The sequence below is a fragment of the Cervus canadensis genome, chromosome 24, assembly GCF_019320065.1.
Source record: "Cervus canadensis isolate Bull #8, Minnesota chromosome 24, ASM1932006v1, whole genome shotgun sequence".
NCBI lineage: Eukaryota > Metazoa > Chordata > Mammalia > Artiodactyla > Cervidae > Cervus > Cervus canadensis.
In genome coordinates this window covers 22,211,462-22,229,684 of record NC_057409.1, presented here as the reverse complement: position 1 = coordinate 22,229,684, position 18,223 = coordinate 22,211,462, and the positions used below count along the sequence as shown (strand labels likewise).

Here is an 18,223-nt window from a genome sequence, read left to right as displayed (position 1 = left end):
AGGTCTTCAGCAATAGGAGATGGAGGGCAAGCTGCGATTTCACTCACACTTGTTGATGGTGTAGGTTCTGGGCTTGAAATAAACATATGACGTACTGTGCTACTGTTCTTAATATAGCATTGTACAGCATAGTACACAAAAGCACAGCCGTTTGTGGGGGATGCACGCATGGGACAATGTACACCAGACACGTGAACTAACTTAACGTGACTGGGCACGGGAATGCACGCTCACATGTTTGAAAGTTTGAAACTCGTAGGTTTGTACGTAAGGGACTTACTATACTGTCCATTCTCAATTTCTCCCAGTAGTAACAATAAAAATCCATAGTATAAGAATCAAGATCCCTCAGAAAAAAAAAGGGTATAGATTGTTTTCAATCATCATCTGCAATTCTTGGGCTTAGAATCCTAATAGAAACAGTTTCTTTCTGAAAAGGACTCTTATTTTCAGCCCTTCTAAATGTTGAAGGCAAAATAAGTGGCCACATACACGTCCCAAATCCTTTGGCTTAGAAATATCCAAATTAATGGGTTTCCCTGGTGGTTCAGGGGTAAAGAATCCACCTGCCAATGCAGGGGATTCAAGAGATGTGGGTTTCATCCCTGGGTCAGGAAGAATCCCTGGAGAAGGAAATGGCAACCCACTCCAGTATTCTCGTCTGGAAAATTCCATGGACAGAAGAGCCTTGTTGGGCTATAGTCCTTGGGGTTGCAAAGAGTCAGACATGACTGAAAACACACATACACACACACACACACGGCCATTTAATAAACCTCCAGCAGCAATGTCTTTCGCTCAGCTGTTTAGAGGGAGAGGCTGAAACTTGGAAACCACTAGATAGAATGTGATGGGTCATTTTGACTTTCGGAATCCAAAGGGGTGTTTTTGAGCTGAGGTGGTGAAAGGCCTCTGCCTTGGCCTGGGACACTAACTGGAAATATTTTTGTAGAACACTCCAGAGTCTTCAAGCTAGATTTCCATTTTACTTGACTTTTGTTAAAAAGCAAAAATTCCTTTTTGTTGTTGTCATAAATTGATTTGACTTGATTTCTAGAACTTTGCTTTTATTCTTTATTTCTTAAAATAATTGCTAATCCAAAGGGAAAAATAATATGGCATAAGGGAAGTCTCATAGAAATCTAAAGGAATCCTCTAAATTTCATGCAAGTATTATGAAACAGACTTCCTTATTCTCGGGCCATTCTGTTCAATAAAATATCCTGCAAATAGCACACTGTCTTATTTATAACTTTAGAAACGTCCACCTACCCTGGATTTAGTAGTTACAGTTGTGTGGCTTTTGATGAAATACAAAGAAAGTCATGAGCTTTTAAATACAAATATTCTTTATACATTAGGAATAAATCCAAGAAACAATGGCTTTATAGTTGGGTATTAATATTAATGATGTAAGAAAATTGCAAGCAGATTCCTCTGGAGAATCCTTGACATTAGTATTATTTAAAGCTATTCTTTGTAAACCTTTGCTCAATTACTCAGGCTCAGTCACCATTACCTTCTCCAAATGACCTTCGTGAACCCCATTTGGGCATGTTTTGATTTATCTCTCCCTCCTTATCCCTCTCAGATCAACTTTATGTGCTCACTGTAGCATCTCTCTTGAGATTTGTGATTTATGATCTCTCCATCAAATTACTCTTCTCTTTCCTCCCCTCCCCGACCACATGCATTCCCTACAGGAATGTCATGGGGCAAGGGGAAGGCAAAGGCGTTTAGAGCTTTCATGGGGATTTCTTTATCTTACTAGTGTCTCCCCATCTCCATTATTCACCTGGAACACTTTACTCATCCGTGTTCTGAACCCAAACACACATATATATATATATATCTGCCTATCTGTTCTCTCTTCATAGCACTTCCTCTCATGTACTTTTAAGTAATTTGACACTTATCCTGCTCCATCACAGGCAAAGGTACTTCTGGTTGGGATGGGACTCTTTGTCTAAAGTAGACCGTGCATTTTCTTGTTAAATCTCAGCACATAACCAGGGCAGAGCTGCAAAGGACACTCCTAGAGAGTTCTCAGATGCCAACTCTTAGCTCTTCTTAAACTTCTTCTTACCCTTAGAAAATTCAAGATCCCAGACAAACTTTCTCACATTATCAGAATTCTCCTCTTCACATTATACACATGTGGCTCTCTTAGCAGCCATCAGACCTTGATTGTTGTTTGAGAATCAGAAGAATCAGATGCTGATTGTTTCGGAATGGTGTGGGAAAATAGGGTGACCTGGTAGGATTGCTAACTGAAAAATTTCAATGAACATATGCTGTCTATGTACACCACTCTACAAAGTACCAAAAAATGGCTGTTTTTTGCATTAATTTTCAGAACCACTTGTTCAGTAGCAATCATGGCCCTCTCTCAGACAGTTAAAGTGATTGGCCCAAGAACATATCTGAGACTTCAGATGTTAACCAGGTGTGGCTCTTTGTAACACATTTATTTCTTCACTTAGATGCAATTTAACTGAATATCCTAGATAGAGATGATGGCTAGTTTAGTGAGATGGTGGAGAGGGATGGGGGTTGAGGAAGAACTTTACTGGAAGATTATCCAAAGACCTAAAATTTCATCAATTCAAAATTAATTCTTTTGAGTGAAAGATTGTCCTCTGAGGATACCAATTTCCCCAGGAAACCATACCACTTTTTCCTTCGATCAGTCGTTGGATCAACAGTTCGAGGCAACTTGGTGTTAGTGTTCCAGCAGGTTTCACATGGGAATGGGAAAATCACAGCACAGCACTGCTAACTCACCTGACCAGCACCTGGCCAATTGCCCATAGCTTCTGGGACTAGAGGTGGTCTCACATAATCCTCAATCCAGTGCCTTGTGGGATCTTAGTCTTCTGACCACGGATGGAACCCAATCCCTTGGCAGTGAAAACTCTGAGTTCTAACCACTGCACCACCAGAGAATTCCCAACAGCTTCGTTTTGACTGAAGTTGGTATTTGAACTGGAATCCATTTGGAAGCAACACAAACACAGATGGAGAAGGGGTGGGGATTCTGCTTGAGGAAGACAAGACTGGGTGGAGGGCTGGAGCAGGGGCTGGGGAGAGGCGACATTAGGTCACTGGGTGGTGGGGAGGCACGAAGATACAGAGGAGCTGGGAGCAGAGAGGAGCTGGGTAGCTTCCAAATGAGAAGATCATCTTGTTAACAATGCTGCCTGAGTTTGCTCCACAGATGTACGTATCCAGTGCCAAATACTTCAGTGGCAAAACCCTGCTAAGGCTGAGAACTGAAAAGAAACCAAAAGCAGTCAATGCTGATTACTTAAAAAAAATGTACACCTCCTTATAGAAGAGATTCACGGACACTTGTTCCGACAGTGACTTCTAGCTCCAAATCCACCCTCCCACAGTCTACTTGTCCCCCTTTGGCTCCCCTGTCCCTGCCCTAGCATTTTCTCTGGAACAGCTCCATTCCAACACAACTTTGAGAAATGACTTCAAAACTCTGAAGTTCAGGGCAATAAATTGATTTGCCAAGACTGCAGAGAAGATCGAGACATAATCTTCCTTCAAGCCGGCCCTGACATGGTTGGAAAAAACACACAGACATGTGAAATGATAACTGACAACATAATCAAGGGGAGAAAAATGGATGACATGGGTGTATGTGTTAAGACAGGACAGGGAATTAGAAATCCACGTGAGCAAAGCGTCTGGAAAAACTCTTGACTTGATCTGTTCCCCCAAGAAACAGACTCTGATGTGGAGAGTTATATGCAGGAAATGTGCTGGGAGTCCATGTCTCCTCAGAATCCTTTTCAAAGGATTTGTGGAGAGGAGGAGATGAACTGTGATGTAGTCTCAGGTTGCTCTCAGGTCAGAGCTGGGGAGCCTGGATGGCCATTTAGAGTCATCTTGAATTGGGACAATGAGGCCAGGCCTTTGCCCTTCCTGCCATCAACCAGTTGTTGAGCGTGAGTTTCCTAGAGAGCCGGCTGCTGGGGGAACAGAAGTCTCAGCCCTGAAAGGTGGCTCTGGGGGTCCTAACACAGTGGCCACCACAGGTGTGAATTCAGCTGAGTCCTGATGCATACGGGCTGGGTTTATGTGGTGGGGGCTTCCCTGGGGGCTGAGACTATAAAGAATCTGCCTGCAATGTGGGAGGCCCGGGTTCAATCCCTGGGTCATGAAGATCCTCTGCATTGGCAGGCAGATTCTTAACGACTGGACCATCAGCAAAGCCCTTGCTTTGGTTTTAAGTGAGTAGAACATTGTGGGTCTAGTGCAGGGTGTATGTGTAGTCAAGCAAGCAGGACTTGGACTGGTTGACATTTCAATGGCTAAAGAGTGGTCAAGTCTAGCTTCAGAAAAGGCACAAGGACTTCCCTGGTGGCACAGTGGATTAGAATCTGCCTGCCAATGCAAGGGACACAGGTTCAATCCCTGGACTGGGAAGATTCCATATGCTGTGGAGTAAGTAAGCTGGTGAGCTACTGAGCCCATGTGCTGCAACTACTGAAGCCTGCTTGCCTAGAGCCTATGCTCCACAACAAGAGAAGCCAGTGCAATGAGAAGCCTGTGGACTGTATCAGAGTAGACCCTGCTTCTTCCTGCAACTAGAGAAAGCCAGTGCAAAGCAACAAAGACCCAGTGCCACCAAAAAAAAAAAAAAGTTACGGAAGTGCAATCCCACCACAGATTTATAGAATGGAATATTTGTGCAGAGTCCTAAAAATTACTGTAACCCTTAAGATTCTGACTCAACATATCTTCTTCAAATCAGTCTAGTTATCTCTTGGGATTGGAAAACCCTGGTCTGTCTAGTTGATCTTTGAATCTTTGTCCAGCTGAGGTTCAAGTCCTTGTCCTGACTTCTTGCTAAGGCATCATAAATCATAAGTAGGATTGCATTCAGCAGCTGCCCAGTCCCATGAACCACTTTTAGTGGCAACTCTCCCACTCTTCAAGAGGGAACCAAATGCAAAGTAATTGTATTTTTTTATTTCTATGAACAACAAAAGGCTTCCATAATTTCACATCTCATTGCTTTTAAGAGCACATATATTACAAAGAAAGAAACTCCACAAACTTTAAAGATTAGTATTTATCAACACTTTTGTACACATACACAAATATTTTAATACAACAGTATCTGAAATGTTACTCATATAATTTTAGCACTGTCATAAGTAATACCTAAAAAGGCTCTTTTAAATTTGGTAAAAACCATATATTTTACAATCTTCTATTTACATCTGAAATATGCTTAAATGTTACAAAAACATTCACTTTGACCTTTAAAATATGTGTGCGAGGACTGGGTATTGAACATAATGTGACCGACAGCAGACTTACAGTCAGCTTTTGAATTACACATTCATTGGAATTTCATAGCAAATATTCAGCTTGGCTTGATCGACGTCACTCAAAGGAAAAAAAAATTGTAAGAAATGTGCAAATCTGGAGGCTGGCAAAATTCTCAAGCTAGCGAGGTAAAAAACAATATGAACACCACCATAAAAACTTCAAATAAATTAAATGTTATCTTTCTCTTCCCCGAGATTAGCTGCAAATTCAGACAGTTCCCTTGAAGGAGGAGTGTCCGATGCTGTGGACTTCTCAGACTTCTCCACTGGGTGAGACAGAGACCGCGGGCAGAGAGGGAGCCGCCTTGTTAATTACTCGAGTGCAAGTTCGCTCCACTCCTCGCTTTGATGGGTCGTCCCGGTAGGTAATCTTGAGGCAGGACAAAACACAACGCGACAAAACAAAACAATAATAGAGAGGTCTGTGTTAATAACTTCAAATACAAAAGCAAAGCCCAGAACACTGATTTTTTAAAAAAAAATTCCCCCACAAGGAACCAGCAAATTTTGAAAATGCCCTTATCAAACTTCTTTGAGATTTTTAAAAAATTAATTTATTTTAATTGGAGGCTAATTACTTTATAATATTGTAGTGGTTTTTGCCATACACTGACATGAATCAGCCATGGGTGTACATGTGTCCCCCATCCTGAACCCCCCTCCCGCCTCCCTCCCGGTCCCATCCCTCAGGTTGTCCCAGAGCACCGGCGTTGAGTGCCCTGTTACATGCATCGAACTTGGACTGGTCATCTATTTCACACATGGTAATATACATGTTTCAATGCTATTCTCTCAAATCATCCCACCCTCGCCTTTTCCCAGAGTCCAAAAGTCTGTTCTTTATATTTGGGTCTCTTCTGCTGTCTTGCATATAGGGTCATTGATACCATCTTTCTAAATTCCATTTACATGCGCTAATATACTGTATTGGCGTTTTTCTTTCTCACTTACTTCACTCTGTATAATCTGAAGAGCTTTTTTCCCCCAGCCTACATCTCAGCCATGCTGACCAGCTTTAAAGTAGTTTCCTAATTCTCTTCAACTATCAGATATGTTTTTAAATGTGAATGAATCTTACGGATGTGTTTGAGTAATTCTGGAAATTTATTTTATTTGCAAAGGTCATAATAAGTATTGTCAAAATCTGCCCCTCAAGAAAACATCTGAAGCCTCATTTAAATGTTTGAATTAATAGAAATAGGAGGGAAAAAAATATATAGCTTGACCTGATTTTACTTTTGAAAATAATGTTAATATGCCCTTCCCTGTCAGATCTGTTCAACTAATGATATGCGAACACAATAACAATACCAGATACCCCAGGCACCTCTAAAACCTTGGTGCAGAAGAGGCTTAATGAATATTTAAAATTCCTGGTTTTCTCAGTAACTTTACACATTACCAGGCTTTGGCTGTACTGCTTTTCCAGGAGAGAATGGCTTCTCTGTCCCCATAGCATCCATGTCCCTTATACTACCAACAAGTTCTCCTTATGATCAGAATCACAAGTTCTGTTTAAATACATTGGCAAGCAATGTATCTGAAACTCAAAAAGCAACATGCCTTTGGATCTCGCCTGCTTGGCTCCTTAACAGAATAGATGCGTTCCCTCACCTGTTTTTTTTTTTATATTTGCTATCCATTACCAGCGTTGACTTCACTATGCTGTCATCCTTTTAAACGTTGAAACAGACAGCAAATCAGCATCTTATGTTTCATCCAATAGTTATATGTATTACTTTGGCCTCCATCAAAGGAGGCTTTTATGGTTTTTGGCCATTTATAAAATAGCTTGGCATCCTGGCTGTCTGAAAAGGTAATTACCGCCTGCTTGTCACTTTAGCAGCTCCATGTCCACATCTCCATTTTTACACATGAGTGTCTATTTCATCCCGCTCCATCCCACTCCTTATATTGAAGGTTATTTCATTAAGCAGTGGCTTTAGTATTTGCCTTTTACCTTAGACTTTTCTGGACACTCTTGGAATAAACTGCAACAATTTGATTTCTGTCTTTCTATGTCTTGTCTATTCATTCTAACTCTGCTTCTATTGTTAACAAGTTTAATGGCAGAATTCCTCTCTTCACTGTAATTATACCTGTATTTGTTTCCAAAATACATGGATGAGTATCGAGGTATGTAAAGGTATTCATGCATTATAGGATTATGCTAAAATCTGACTACCCTTCACTCTACTAGAGTGCCAACCCAAACATTAGGGTCAAATGCCTTTTTAGTAAAAATATTGAGGAAAGGAGCAAACATTTTTTGTTATAAATCTGGATTGAGATTTACACCCACTTTTTAAAACTACTTTGGACTTTAAGGACCCTATCTTTTGCTATTTCTGACATTACAACCAACTCAGACACTTATCAATATTTGTCATAAAGACAGCTTATTTTGCTTCAGAAGACATAGTTTTGCTATGGTTAACTTAAACTTATGGTTGATAATTATCTATTAAATAGTGCCTCTTCTAGAATCTCCTCTTCAGAGTTAGAAGTGAGTATTTTTTTCCTCATTTTAATCTAAGATGGAAATGTGGAATGGCCATATAATAGAGCAAGACATTTTTAAGGACAACTGTCTTTTTTTTTTTTTTGAGGATATCACGAACACTGTAGTCATTGTCCATATATAAAACCTATGTGACAAATCGCTATAGAGGCTCAGGAACAGGAGAAAGTTTATCTTTCCTGCCAACAGATCTATTTCTTTTGCTAAATAACAAGACCTGTGTAATCCATTAGTTTCTTTACGTCAGTTTCTAGGAAGCCCAGAGTCAAATTCTGCTTCTCTTAGCAAAAGGTTTCTAGAAAAAAACTTATTTTCCTTCCTCTAAATCACCTGGTTGCTGTCTCTGTACTGGTTTTTTTTTTTTTTGAGATATAATGAATCTTCATTTTGGATACAAATGAGCTCAAATATATTTTAGAAGTTGATAGGATATATATTTTTCTTTTAAATGCTAAGTTGTTAATTAGCTTTTTGATTTTAATAGGCTTTTTATTTTAATATTGACCTACCTTGAAATGGAAGTAAAGTTGATTTAATTAAATAAGCATTTAGAGAACACTTGTGACTATGGAGGTGTCTGGGGAAAATGAACAGGTAGACCAGAAGGCCACAAAGGACAGAGTAGACATAAGGAAAGAAAAACATACCACTTTTGCTTACAGTACTGAGGGAAATACTAGACACAGAGGAACAGAAGCTGTATAAACATGGACCGCGACAGAGCTGCCAGGAAAAAAAGAGAAAAGCATTTTTGCCCAAAGTTTCAAGGTCAGATGCAATTTACAGTTGGAAACAAGCATTTCTTTGTCATCTTTTCCAATGTACAGATCCATTCCTTGTTCTTTTTATTTCACTCTCAGATTTATGATTTCCCCATCTGTTAAGGCATCACTCCTGAGTATTTAATTCCCATCACCCCTTAACAATTCCAAACCAACACTTTCTCCACTAGAAATCCTATCCAGGGAGATTTTTTCCTTTGCAACATAAGTCAAATAACCATTTCTTTCTCTAGCTGCTATAGAGAACTTAAAATGTGGGTAGAAGGAGATGGAAAAGAGAAAAAAAAAAGGGAAATTTAATTAGAATAAAAGAAGGGTATAACACATTTCATGTTTTGTGACAGTGTTACTTATTAATAACACTAAACACTATTTTCCATTTCAGGAAAGGAGAAGGAATTAATACTTAATGAATGGCTACCATGCATGAGGCACTATTGGGAGGTTAGCTCAAGTTCTCCCCCTCAGTTATTCTGTAGAGAACACATCTAACTCCTTGAAGGGACCATGGGTGAAGAGACGTTCAGGTGGAGTGTGAGGGCTGATGGATGCTGCAAATAGGCCCAAACAAACTGAACTTGGTTTTGATCACTTGATTCTCAGTACCCCCAAAAGCAGTGATTATTGAAAGCCCACATTTTGTGCAGTCTTACGGAACATACTGAACTCATGAGTGACTTGCTTGTGGGATGGAGGGTTACGTTTATCCCAATCTGCATATCTTCCAGAGGCTCAGCCCCTGTAGAGGCAACCTTGACCAAGAAAGTTCCCGCCTTCTTCCTGAGAACGGTGCAGAGACCCCTAGTGGCAGCACTGTGGAACTGCACATCCCAGCCTGGGGCTTCTGAGGTCTTGAATCAGGGGCAAGGGGTGGTAATCAGGAACGTCACCGAGCGCTCTTGGTGTCTAATTAGGCGTCATCTGTGCTAGAAAACCAACACACATCTGGTTTGGATAAATGTCTCTGAAAACTGGAAAGCATCTGGGTTCTCATCTTTTTCTACAGATTTTTCTCCAACCTGATCTCTCTCCTTTGAGTCAAGAGGTGATGCATGCGGGGGAGAGAACGGCTCAGCAACAAGGTGTCTGTGAAAGTGCAGGGATTTCAGTAGCAGGAAAAGAAAGAGACTCTTTCCAGTCTTTGTGGCATGGGGGACAAAATGGGCACTTCCTATGCACGGATGGGGAAAGCCTCACCTGCTCATTCATGATTGCCGAGAGCTCGCTGAGCATGTCCTTGTAATGGGACCTCAGTTCCTCCTGGTACTCCAGCTGGTCCTCCTTGATGAGGCGCTCATTCACATCCAGGGCCTGGCCACACGCATCTGCAAATTGCCTTTAGTGACGGCAATAAGCAAATTAACAAGCAACCCTAGAAAGTGGCTTCCCTGGTGGATCAACTGGTAAAGAATCTGCCTGCAATGTGGGAAACCTGGGTTTGATCCCTGGCTTGGGAAGATCCCCTGGAGAAGGGAAAGACTACCCACTCCAGTACTCTGGCCTGGAGAGTTCCATGGAGTGTATAGTCCGTGAAGTCGCAAAGAGTTCGATACCACTGAGTGACTTTCACTTTCTTTCATTTTCAGAAAGTGGCAGTTTAGAGACTTCCCTGGTGATCCAAGGGTTAAGAATTTGTCTTGCAATGCAGAGGAGGTGGGTTTGATCCTTGGTCAGGCAAACTAAGATTCCACATATACGTGGGGCAAGGAAGCCCACATGCCACAACTAGAGAGCTTGTGCATCCCAAGGAAAGATCCTGCATATGCGAGGATCCTCAACTAAAACCTGATGTGGCCAAATACATAAATATTAAAAGAAAACAAAATAAGAAAGTGGCAACTTGAAGTCAGGCTGCTGATAAACTAGGCTATGGAGATGAAGGTTGAAGAGGAACGGTCAGGTGGCTCCCTGGGGGCATTCATTCATAATGCCCTGTCTGAAGGAATTCAAGGAAGAACCACTCAACAGAGAAAGTCTCACCTGAAGATTTCCTTCAAAAGCTTTACTTGGTTGTCAGGGTATTTCTTTGCATTGGTTTCTTCAAGAAAAGCCCGTGCATAGGCCATTGGTCCGGCATTAACCTATTGGGGAGAAGAGAATTGGCTAAGAATGGTAATACCTCCTCCATGGAGTCCTCTCCATGGCTAGAAAGAGGAGCCTCCATCGTGTGGCCCCCCTAATTCTCTCACATCCCCTTGTATCTGTCTTATCTGCTGTCTCTAGACCAGTCAGTGAGCTACTAAAGGACGCATCTGAACTCCACACTTCATTACCATCCTTCCTAAACTTCAGTCATGTGGCCATCATGTCACATTTTTGCTGTATCTGCAAATTCTGCAAGCACTGTTATTTTCTTAATAACTCTGAAAACTAGACTTATCTTTATCTACTTATATAAATTTAACACCTGTGAAGTCAAATGTTTGTTTTTCCCCCTATAAACATTCAAGCAAACACACAGCTACTAATAAGAGACATTCCACAGTGGTCATGATCTCGGCATCGCGCTGGGAACCACTGTTTTATCGTGTCTCGCTGGACAGTCTGGCAGATTCTGGTCCAGGAAGGGACTTTCTAGATTTGCTGAATGAAGGCACAATGCCAGGCCCTGATCATGCTCACAAGCATGCATAGGGTCTCGTTAGTGAAGGGATTTGCGTTCTTTAAAGCTTATGATCTTTGCCTATGATGGTGGGGCTGGGAAGGAATGAGGTGAAAGGAGAAGGAAGCCAAGGCTGTATTTGAGGCATCTTCAGATGGCTTTGCTCACCAGCTACTGCCAGTGTGGTAGAGAGGGCAAACGGCACAGAGGACTTTCCTTAGTTTCTTTGGATCCCTCTCAACCTTCCTCTGCTCAGCCATGTGCTGAGGGAAGCTGTCCCATCTGGAGTGTAACAATGGCTCTTCTGCCTTCTGGCTTTAAAGAAATTATTATCATTGAGTCAGCCATGGGCTTACAGACAAGAGGTGGGCAGGGAAGAGGAGAGCCAGGTCAGCATCAAGATCAACGGTACTGAGTTTTCCTTTTGCCTCAGCCTCCAGCGTGGCACTGGCCTGCCTTTATTGAAAATTTTAATACTTCGTTCAATATGGTTTTGTGAAGTTACTTTTGATTTTCAGAAATGGAGCATTAAAGTATTATTTTATCTTGATTACTGAATTTTCTGATGCTCCCTTAATTTTGTGCCCAAGGGAAATGCCGCGCTCACTGCACCCTAGTCTCAGCCCTGTCAGAGTATTTAGGCCCATGGCTTCCTCCTTGCAATTCCCTAGCAGAAACTGTGTCTGTCTATCATGAGTTGGCTCTCGGCTCTCTCTCTTCTTCCACTAACTCTTCTCTCCCCAAAGTCTTCAGGTTTGGGGAGGGTGATAGTCCCTCAGTCTTATGCCCCAGTGCCTACCCTCTTTGGTTTCCCTAAATACTGCTTATACATTCTCAAAGAGTCTATTTAATTATATTTTCTTCAATTCCTCACTGTGAACAAGCCATCTGCTTCCTCTCAGGACCTTGACAGATAAATACTGATGCACATTTATGAATGAATAAACATTTAAACATTTTTGTTTTTGGACAATTTTATAAGTCTGTTCATGACAGATTTAAAAAAGCCATGCTAATTCATTCATTAATTCATTTGTTAGAATTTCGAATACAGAACACAGTTTATCTAGAGAAGATGGGAAAGGAGAGTTGAAAAAAAAAGAAGTTTTATTTTAGCTAAAAATAAGAAAGATTTTATCTCTAGGTGTTTGACACCACTAATGAACCTCCACAAGGAAACAACATTTTAAAGATTCAGATAAAGGTGTTGGGTGGTATCAAAAACAGAAAAATGTCTCTTATACTCTTTGTCAAAGAATTCCAAGGGGCATCACTTTGGTACCAGGTTCCACTGACCATGTGCATCTCAGCTCCGGGTGACGCTCACCTTGACACTGACACTGCCTTGGAGTTTGAGCTGCAGTCTGATCATGTCCACCTCTTCCATTGTGCAAAGCTGATTCAGCTCGGAAACTTTCTTGGACATCTCGTCAATCGCCACTTCAATGGGATTCAGTTCTGTGCTCGACTGGCTAACGACCTGTATCCTCTTCTTCACGTAGGGGAACAAGTGACTCGCTGCACAAAAGCAGTACGAGAGCATTTCAAGGTCAAGGGCTAGTGAAAAGTCACGGGTTCCCCTGAAGGTCAGGATGACCCTGAGTCTCTGCACTCAGAGCATTCTATCCTGCACGTTTTCCGTGTATGTGGGCTATTTTTCTCCCATGTGCCAAGCTCTCACACACCTCTTACTTTTCTCCCAGCTACTTTTGCCTGGCAAAAGTTCTTCCCCACTTCACTAGCAACATCTCCTCATTGCCAAGGCTTGACTAGACCTTCAGAGTCTCTAAACACAGAAAAGATGATAGTTTCCACCACAACTTGTAGTTCAAATAAAAACTACATTGAATCACAATAAAGAATGCTTAAATAGATACTGGACAGCACGTACTATGGGGCTTCCCCAGTGGCTCAGGTAAAGAATCTGCCTGCAATGCGGGAGATGCAGGTTGAGCCCCTGGGTTGGGAAGATGCCCTGGAGAAGGAAATGGCAACCCACTCCAGTATTCTTGCCTGGGAAATCCCATGGACAGAGGAGCCTTGTGGAGTCACAAAAGAGTTGGACATGACTTAGCGACTAAACAACAACAAGCATATACTATAATAACTTTGTTCTAGTTTCTTTTTTTATTACAAAAGTTCTGGTAAAGTTTACTGAAGGTGAGTGTTTTCTCATAGTTTGGAAGTGGCTGCTAGCCACGTACCTACTGCAAAACCCAGGACTGCTCACCTCTGAAGATGCCTTGGGTCCCATTCATTCAGATGCCTGTGTTCATTTCCCACGACCCGAGTCTGCCTTAAGTTCCCCTCTGGGGTGTTCCCACTTCATTTCTCATGCTGGGTTCACCTAAAATTCTTGCTTTACTTGGCTCTTTTTCCTATCAGACAGTGAGTGCCTTGAAGGCAAGAATTGTGTTTTATCTATTTGAATTCTCAGAACACTGTCCGACACCCATAAGCATTTATTGAATGTCTGTGGAAAGGATGACCAGCTCACAGAATAGATCTAGATAGTATGGAAGGGATGGTGGAGGAAAACCCTCTGCATCCGTTTCACAGATGAGAAACCTGAATTCCAGAGTGGTTTAGAATCTTGCCCTAAAGCACACAATTCTGAGAGCAGTTGACTCTGCAATAACTGAAGGCAGATTCAGGGAGAGAGGAGAGGAATGCTCAGAGTGCCTTCCCCAAGACACCATGACCATCACCACTGGAAGATCTAAACGGAAGTGGTGGATAAAGTGACTTTAACTCTATGACAGTTTCTGTTTTGGCTGACTTGTCAAGGGTCTCTTGTTTCCAAAGAGAAGGGATACGAGGAACTCTGGGCTTCCTGGCAAACATTTCCAAGTTAGCACAGGTTGGGTCCTTGTCTGCAAGATTGAGGGGCTTCCCAGGCGGCACTAGCAGTAAAGAATCTGCCTGCCAGTGCAGGAGAGGTAAGAGATCTGGGTTCGATCCCTGGGTTGGGAAGATCCCCTGGACGAGGGCATGGCAACCCACTCCAGTATTCTTGCCTGGAGAATCCCAGGGACAAAGGAGCCTGGCGGGCTACAGTCCATAGGGTTGCACAGAGTTGGACTCGACTGAAGCGACTTAGCATGAATGAAGGCACGCTCCAAGGTTGAATTGTCCTGATTTCCGAGTCCAGCCTAACCCAGGACCCTGCAGGGGGACACGCACTTGGGGACCGGCACCTACTTGTCAGGACGGTCCTCCGTTTGCACTGCTCCTCCACGCCACCATGCTTCTTGCCCGACAACGTGAAGGGCGTCTCAAAGACGAAGCGGTTGATATTGTGGTGCATCTCGAAGTCCGTCTTCCGGTCTTCTATTTCTTTTTCCTCAAAGAATGGCGTGACATAAGTCACCTGGATGTAGGCGTATTTGGGGTCCAAATCCTTGGGGTTCACCTGTTTTAACACATTGTGGGCAGAGAAAGAGTGGTGGGCCTGGGGTACTCCTGGAAGAAAGGTGGGGAGCCCAGAACCCCTGCAGCTTGGCGTCCTGAGCCGTCCCTTTTCCCTTGGATGAAAATGGCCAATGACATCATCTGAGGGCTGGGTGAATGGAAACTGCAGAAAGAGTAACTGGCTGGACTGTGGTCAAGCAGCCAGATGGTGACAGAGAGCAAATCGGAGCCAGTGTGCTAAGTCCCTGGGGCTCTGAAATAAAAGCACTTGGCTATGCCATATTATTTAATCTTTTATTTTCTTTCTTTTCTGTATTCAACATCTTCATCTTTGGCTTGAATCAAGAGTGTTAAGAGTGGAAGTATATCTCTTTTTTTCCTCTACAATTAGCCATGTACCTAGACTGGAGTCATGAGCTACAGGCTTGTAATGTGTTAGGAGGTTCCTCATTGGTTTAGAAGATTAACTGATAACTTGTCACGGGATTGCAAACCTTTTTCTTTTCAATTTCTTGTCTTCTCTAATCTGCAACAAGTTATTCTATATAACTTTTTGAATTAACTCTGCCTTGGTGAATAGGCTTGACAAATAGCATGGAAAGCAGGCGAAAGGTCCTCCCTGCTCCCTGCCTCTTTTCTAATGATTTCTTGAAGAGTTTTTGAACTTCTTCCAACTTTCTCCATCCGTTCACCCATCCACTGCTTATCTAATTGAAGAGATTTGAGGAGGCTTGTGAATTAACTTGCAATGCTACTGTAGGAGGGATATAATTGTAACCATTTTTACAGATTAAAAGATGGAGACTCAGAGTGACCATCCAACCTCTCCAGGATGGATCACCAGCTGCTAAGGGGCAGCACGGCGGAATGAAGACTCCAGCTGTTCTGACACCAAATCTGGCATTTCTCTCACCACTAGGAGCTGCCTCTACTTTCCATGTAGGAGGGCCACCATGACAGTGGTTCGAGTTCTGTCCCTCTCTATGGGGAAGGAGCCTGCACCTTTCAAGTTAAGAATGATGAACACGTTTTTAACAACTTCCGCTCAGATCCAGCAATCTAATTTTATATCCAGACCCTTCTAAATACCAGCTTTGTAAAAGAGGAAAAGGATAAAGGACCTTTTTTGTAGCCCAACAGAGGCCAATACAATAGAGTGCAAACCATCTTCTCTAGCTCTATCTTCTGTCACACTTTTCTATCCAATCTGTGCTTCAAAGACTTCCCATTCCTCAAACACACCTTCCCCTAAATTCCCGCCATCATTGCATGTGCTGGCTTCTCAGATACCCTTTGCTTCCAGCAAATACCTTCTCACCTCTCACCTGACAATCCGCAGCTCAAACATCACGCCCTCTGTGAAGCATCCTAACTGAGAATGAGCTGATCAGGGAGCCACCAGCCCTGAGCGTTCCCCGTATGACTTGGAGGTGTAGATGCTGCCTCCTATGGTACTTCACTGCACTCTATTTACTAGCTCTTTGCACACATCCTCCCCTTCCTAGCCCCGTGTGAACTGTGGGCTCTGGAAGGAAGAGACTGTTTGCCCCAGTTCCTAGTTCTGGGCCTGGAATGCAGTAGGTATTCGATTAAGGTTGGCTAAATGAATAAAAGTGTATTAGAAAGATTCTGAGTAATCTCATTAGAGGATGTAAGTGTTTGCTTTCTGGAGCCAGGAAGAAGTTAGCTGGATATTTGTAGCTTAGTACAGTGGGATTGGCAAGTCTGGTACTGTCACAAGAGGGTAGATTTCAAAATTCTTATGACCCAGGAAGACCTCTATGACTGAATAAATAATTTTTTGCTATTTTCTCCCAGTCCATCATGGGGCCCAATCACTTTAACCCCTTGGTTGCTATTCAAATGCAAACAAACCATGGGAGGGATGGAGGAGCTGGTAAGTTGTTTTAAAGATTACCTAAAAGTTACTCAAGTAAACACGTACAAAGTTTTGGACTTTCTCCCTCCCATCACCAATCAGTCAACCAATAAACAAACAACCAAAATAGCTTAGGTGGTTTACTTTGCATAGTCAGGCAAAAATTTAAAACTTTAATAAATGTAGTGAAGAGAAAAGGAAATCAGTTCTTTGCACCTGCACAAATAGTCTCCTACCTTATTGGAGTCCTGGATTATCTTCACATTGTCTGCTCCGAATTTATCTGCATAGAGCTTGAGCAGTCTTTGAGAAATCTCAGAGAGACCTGTCAGCTTAGGCTCTTTATAAATATACTCTTTGCCTTCTTCTTCTTCAAAAAATCCCTACAGAAGACATATAGTGAACCACCAATTTTACTAGAGAACTCCAACTGCAAGTCATGAGCTAAACAAAAACCATTTACTTAGATAATACAGCCAGTCTTTCGGTTGTCATCCAGGCCACAGGTTAGCTCCCTATAAAATTCACAATCAGAGAAAAATCAAGTGAAGAAAGCAAAATATCATGTTAGAATCAGTCATTAATGCAAATATTCCCCAGTCAGACCAAAGAACCTCCAGAGGTATCTTCCATATATTTTTCTCTATTAGTAGAAATCACTGGTAATCCCTGCTTGCATATATTTTAGGGCAAGAATGCCCTCCTGTGGTAGTTTGGTGTAGGACACAAAGTCTGGAGTACTCTGGTATTTTTTTTTTCAAAGAGCGGTATCATTTTTAATCAACTCTTCTGAAAGTATTGGAAACTAGCATAGGAAACACTATGGGGGCACATGAAGGGATCTAAATGGGTTGATGTGCATCCCACATCCTCTGAGATGAAAAGCCATAACAGCAATTACTTGTGTGATGCTCCCAAGTACTGTTACTTTATTTATTTATTTGTTTTTTTTTTTTTTTGTTACTTCAAAAATTATTTTACATTAATATGTCATGAGGGGCCCCATGCAACTTGGCTGTATGCAATTTCGTCATTCAACTCACTTTACTGATAGACTGCTTACATTCATGCAAAGCTAGACCACATAAGACTGAAAGTAGTAGATTAACCATGTCATCATTTTTATGTCATAGGAGCAAGTAGGTTTTAAGCTCTGTTAATTTATTTATCTGGTTTGGGGAAGGGAAGCGTCCTTTGAGGATAACGGAGGCAATCTTTAGAATTCTTTCTCACTGAAGAGACACAGAGGCATTTTTTTCTGTGGAATACATGTGGCCTCAGACTACTGGAGAAAGTCTACAGTTAAGAACCCGAATGCATCTGGAATCTTCTGACTGCAGAGTTTACCCTAAGGAAGTAACTTAAAAAAAAATTTTATTGGTAGTGTTGGGTCTTTGTGGCTGCGCGGGCTTTTCTCTAGTTGAGCAGAGCTGGGGCTACTCTCTAGCTGTGATCACGGGCTTCTCACTGCGGTGACTTCTCTAGCTGTGAAGCACGGGCTCTAGGGCACGCGGGCTTCCGTAGTTGGGCAGGGGGGCTCAGTAATTGTGGCACATGGGTTTAGTTGCCCTGTGGCTGGTGGGATCTTCCCAGATCAGGGATTGAATGGAGTCTCCTGCATTGGCAGGTGGATTCTTCACCCCTGAACCACTAGGGAAGCCCAGGAAATAAATTTTA

General features: G+C 42.2%; 1 protein-coding gene across 8 annotated transcripts in view; it reads right to left on the bottom strand.

Moving 5' to 3' along the window:
• Nucleotides 1–4,964: 4,964 nt before the first annotated feature.
• The window catches only part of DOCK10 (dedicator of cytokinesis 10), a 298,093-nt gene continuing 284,834 nt past the window's right edge, over nucleotides 4,965–18,223 (bottom strand). For 5 of the 8 annotated variants that reach the window (XM_043444648.1, XM_043444647.1, XM_043444645.1 and 2 more), the window contains exons 51-57: nucleotides 16,783–16,929; nucleotides 14,458–14,668; nucleotides 12,584–12,774; nucleotides 10,635–10,735; nucleotides 9,852–9,990; nucleotides 8,520–8,595; nucleotides 4,965–5,721 (exon numbers count right to left, since the gene is read on the bottom strand). In XM_043444648.1, the coding sequence (XP_043300583.1) occupies nucleotides 5,660–5,721; nucleotides 8,520–8,595; nucleotides 9,852–9,990; nucleotides 10,635–10,735; nucleotides 12,584–12,774; nucleotides 14,458–14,668; nucleotides 16,783–16,929 (927 nt within the window). In that variant the 3' untranslated portion in view covers nucleotides 4,965–5,659. The remainder of the gene's footprint in view (nucleotides 5,722–8,519; nucleotides 8,596–9,851; nucleotides 9,991–10,634; nucleotides 10,736–12,583; nucleotides 12,775–14,457; nucleotides 14,669–16,782; nucleotides 16,930–18,223) is intronic. The other 3 variants (XM_043444650.1, XM_043444646.1, XM_043444651.1) reach the window with 1 other exon arrangement.